Here is a 5,000-nt window from a genome sequence, read left to right as displayed (position 1 = left end):
GTAGTTACCGCCTACTAAACATCTGTGCATTCACACATCAAGTAACCAGGGCAACGAGGCAACAGACAGAACCGTGTCCATAAAGTTGTGACAGTGTGTATTTTCTGCTCTGTGCTCAACCTCCCAAAGACCACATAAAACAACACAATAGGTTTACGAACCGGCTTGTAACCAATCTGTCACATAACGTGACTGCATAAACCTGCATTTCTAATAACCTGATTTATCACGGTTCCCATGGTGACGTGAATCCACCGCCAGCTTGGGTAAATTGCGTCCCATAAACACGGTTCGTGTCCCATCGCATGAGTCCAATGATGAATGATTGTCGTTCGTTTTGCACGGACGACAGATTTTCCAAACGAATCTCGATACTTTAGCCTTTTATAATGAATTGCCCTTATATCGTCAATAACAAGTAGCTCCCTGCTGAGGTTGATGAGGGGAGTGGGGGGGGGGTAACTGACAGGTTAAACAAAAAGTGTACACAACGTTTTATTTCTTCCTCACCCTGGAATTGACAGTGATTGAATTGGAGAGGACACTTAATGAAGACAGCGACCAGTCAATAGCGCATTGGCAAGAGGGGGGCTGTGGAGCTATAATCTGTGGTGATATTGATGAAAGCTGCATCGACTAGCTGGCTGACTGCTGTCTGCATTGGGTTCCAAGTAACTGTCCTCCCCCTGTCCTCCCCTGTCCCTTCCTGTCCTGTCTCTGACTTTGACCGCCCTCCCCCTAACCCTGCGTCTTCAAAGTGTTTACTTTTTTCTCATTTTCTCCCTTTGTTAGAGTTTATTGTCTCTGTACAGCACATTGTTCTACACTTTTTAGGAGGTGTGCTACACAACGAAAGTCGGAATGAGTTGAGTGACTGATTGAACACGCTCCTCCTCTCCCTTACCCTGATTGTACCCTACTTACCCTGGTTGTACCCTACTTACCCTGGTTGTACCCTACTTACCCTGGTTGTGGGTGAGCGTGAGGACGTAGTTGTCGACGATGGCGACGGGGGGGCTCCAGTGCAGCAGGGCGCTCTGCGGGGTGATGTTCAGGGCGGTCAGCTCCATGGGCATGTCCATCGCTGTGGCAAGGACACATAGGCAAACAATGACACACCAGTCAGAACTAACCCAACATAACTGTATCACTCACTTAACAACGCTCTCTGTGTATATCCATGGCTGTGACTGAAAGAGAATTATGTATTTAGTCTTTTTGTATGTTTTTTTTTAGGTCTTCAGTTCTCTACCTTTCATTGAGTTCTGAAGACCTATTCCACAAGGAAGACTTAGCTTGACAAAAGTTAGCTACTGTTAATGTACGCAGCAGTTCACACCAGGGGAGGCTGGTGGACGTATAAATCGGTGTCTTATTTGGTACCATTCCATTCTATGCATTACAATGATCCCCCATCTTCCGATGTCTACCTCCACCAGCCTCCCCTAGGTTCATACAGACTGTGTTGAAGGCAATGGCGTCGACACTCAGACAAAATGGCTTCCTCCCCTCCCGCCCTCCTTCATCCTACTGTACTGCACAATTACAGAACCAGCGGGAAGAGGACCGCTGTGGATGCTGCTGTGGATTGAGGCTAATTTGCAACGACTCTCAATGCCACTGAGATCACACTTCACCCGCTACTGTAACTGACATCAAAGCGATATTATACAGTCAGACAGACAGGGCCTGTAGACAGAAGCAGAGAGGCTACCAAGGGTTTAAAAAAAAAAAAGAAAAAGAAGAAAGAGAAAGAGGTACGAATCTAATTACACTTTTAACGCCTGTGTTTCAAATTCCATCTTTCTCAGATGTGTGTGTGTTTTTTCCCCAGCTCGGCAGAGAAAAATGTCTGGAGAATAAATAAGAAGCGCTTTTGGTCCAAAGGTCTTGGCGCCGACTATTAGGGAAAACGATGCCCTCGGCGTGCAAGCTAAATGGCTACCGTCACGTCTAGAATCTGAATATCATCATGCTTCATAATAATAATACAAGGAAATAAGAAGACCGACATTATAGTCATTGCTAGTCATTGCTTTAATTACAGAAATAACACGATTTAATTGAATCCAATCAAAGCTTCCATTTCAATTAGGTTAGATTGACTGCGGGCAGTGAACACACCAGGCCTGCTTAATCAAACACAGAGCGTGTTCACACACACACTAATGATCTTATCATAGTTTTCTCAGCCTGGTTAGGATAGGGTAGATGTTGTGTTGCCACAACAACCTAACATGACGCCTCAAACCAGTGTGACAATTATGCTGGTCTATAGTATTCACAACAGAGACTACTTTGTCTCTGACAAGCTATCGAATCAAGACCAAATACACAATCACATACACACACTTTTTTGCATGCACACATGGCACGATCACACACACGTACAACACACACACACACACACACACACACACACACACACACTTTAAATGCTTTATTTATGTCCACATACATGTACAATTCTAAAGGACATAAATACTAACAGTGCATTTTGATATCATGGAAACAATCTGTTACAGTAATGCTGAGCCAACAACCAGTTCTGCCACACACAGGATGTTATTCGCACCAGATGATACCAGTGGGTTGACAGATACAGTATCAATACAATAAGACAGACAGTATCCCGCTCATGGGTACAGGAAGCACCGCCTTCTCCATATTGAGCAGCTACCAATAACAGCAGATATTGAGCAATATTTTGCTAACTGTTTGGCCCTTCTCTTAGGAAGACCAGCCATATGAAGGCCTCTAACAACAGACTTGTGGACATGGCCCAGGCTGCCAAATATAAAAACTAAAAGTTGACATCTGTAGCCCAGTTGTGATATGGCCTGCTCCAGCTGTTGGTATTTTAAGATTTTGGTTAAAAAGGCTTGCTCTAGGCTATGGTCAAAGGTGCAGCCAACTTCTAAAATAAGCACCTCTCTGTGGTTTTCATTGACAATTACAACATCGGGGGTGTTTGCTGAAATATTAGAGAACACTCCTAAAGACTCTTCGTCACTACACAAACTGAACATGTGGGGCTTTACAGTGGAGTGCTTGTACAGCGTTGCGGCAGGCCTGAATATGGAAAAGACACCCTCTGAAATCAGATCCACAATTCGATCATGCCTACATATGTAGAGCCCTTTATAAGCATGACAACCATTTAAGATGTGGGGCATGGTTTCAGTTATCTGCTGGTGACTGTGATGTATGCAGTGTGGGCTATGACTGTCAGGAAGCCAGATGGAGAGGTTTAGCTTCGTTGGTAAGACCTGCAGCCTAGCTTTTAAAGTGAAGGTGACAATACACTCGTCAAGAGTTACACTTTTGAACACTGCGTGAGAGACAGAGTGATCAGCAGCAGGGAGACATGCCAGCTTCCCTTGCAATTTCAGTTCAGTCCAGTGCTGTCGTTGTCTTTGTCGTAGCGCCATCATAAGGTGTCCCCGGGTATTGACTGGTGGGAGAAGATGATCTGTCCCACAGATGTTAATGGTTGCCCTCACTGAGATGCTGGGGTCAGTGATGATCTCCTCAGAGACAGCCACCGCCACTGAGTTTGACCCCACCCACTCCAGGGCCACGCTGTTCCAGCCGCAGAGATCGTTGAGGTCAGGCCAGTCAGACCACACTCCGAATCCAGGGGAGTGAGTGTCCAACTTTCCACTGGCTTTCCTCTTAAATCCCAGGAAACTAGACTCTGATGGACGCGCCATGGGGACCTTGCGTCTCCGTAAGTCCAAGAACAGTGAGGCTCTAGCCATTTCCCTCACACACTGGTCGTCACTGTTCAGCATGTTCAGGAGATGGCTGAGTCTGGTGGCAAAATAAGTCCACCCAAAGTTAGGAACTCCGAGTCCGCCCTCCTGTTTGCTGTGGAATATGATGTCACGTGTGGTATGAGTGTTCAGTCCAGTCCATTTTCAAAACAAAAGTACGGTCTTATCGTTCATTTCACGTAGCGACTTGCGTGGAATGTGTACATTAGAAAACAGATGCGGAACCTTGACCAGGGCTATTTGTCTGACTGCTCTAGTTTCATGATGAGTGGCAGGGGTGATGCATCTATCAAATCAAGCCTGGTGGAGTACTCAGAAATTATGTCTGCAACTTGATCTTTCCACTCTCCTGCCACGTTGAATTTATGACCCAGATATGTATATGTTTCATGCAATGAATAAGCTCTGAGTGGCTGGTTATTGATTTTGAATACAGATGTGGTATCTGATTTAGATCGGTACCAACGGTTTCCCCCGCTCCGCCTTTCATAAAACACTGCACATTTGGAATATTTAACCTCTAATCCAGACCAGTCCAAAAAGGAGTCAGTTCTGGAGAGCATGGTGTTAATAACTTGCCTCCTGCCTGGAGGCTATGACCACATCATCTGCATACCCCTGGACAGGGTTAGGGGAAATGATATTTGGGGGAGCACAGTTACAAAGCCACTTTAACCAGTGATTTATGGCGAGTACAAAATTGACTGCACTCCATGGACAGCCTGTCTTGATACCAATTTGGAGAGGTATTGGATCTGTGAGCTGTTTACCACAGATTACCTGAATGAATGAACCGGAGTACACATCTTTAACAATGTCATAAAAAACCTTGGGTAGATGTATGTCTTTCAGAGCTCTTAACATGACATTATGTGCTAAAGTGACGAATGCATCACGAAAATCAAGAAACACAGTATACAATGTACTTGACCCATGCTTAAAATCATCAATACCTGTCTTGAGACAAAACACATGCTCATTCATGCCCTGACGGTTAACATAGGCCTTCTGCTCAGAGGATGATATGTTTTCATCAACAAGCCATGGTAAAACCCGTGCAAGAATGCATTTCATGAACACCTTATAAATGGTAGTTTATATACACACACACACACACACACACACACACAGGTACGAATACAGTAGGCCAATTCACAACGGAGACTTGGGCAACCTATCAAAACAAAGCTACAAAATCAGCTAATTCACCAAAACATGGCTGTC

General features: G+C 44.9%; 1 protein-coding gene across 1 annotated transcript in view; it reads right to left on the bottom strand.

Moving 5' to 3' along the window:
- Positions 1-5,000, bottom strand: part of tnr (tenascin R (restrictin, janusin)) — a gene marked incomplete at both ends in the record, with an annotated part of 63,904 nt that overhangs the window by 16,299 nt on the left and 42,605 nt on the right. The window contains one exon of the mRNA XM_080546890.1: positions 965-1,084. Within this exon, the coding sequence (XP_080403016.1) occupies positions 965-1,084 (120 nt within the window). The remainder of the gene's footprint in view (positions 1-964; positions 1,085-5,000) is intronic.

This window comes from Nansenia antarctica (assembly GCF_963989245.1).
Source record: "Nansenia antarctica genome assembly, chromosome: 16".
NCBI classification, from domain to species: Eukaryota; Metazoa; Chordata; class Actinopteri; order Argentiniformes; family Microstomatidae; genus Nansenia; species Nansenia antarctica.
Note: the sequence above shows the minus strand (reverse complement) of the source record. Positions and strands in the feature narration are given on the sequence as shown.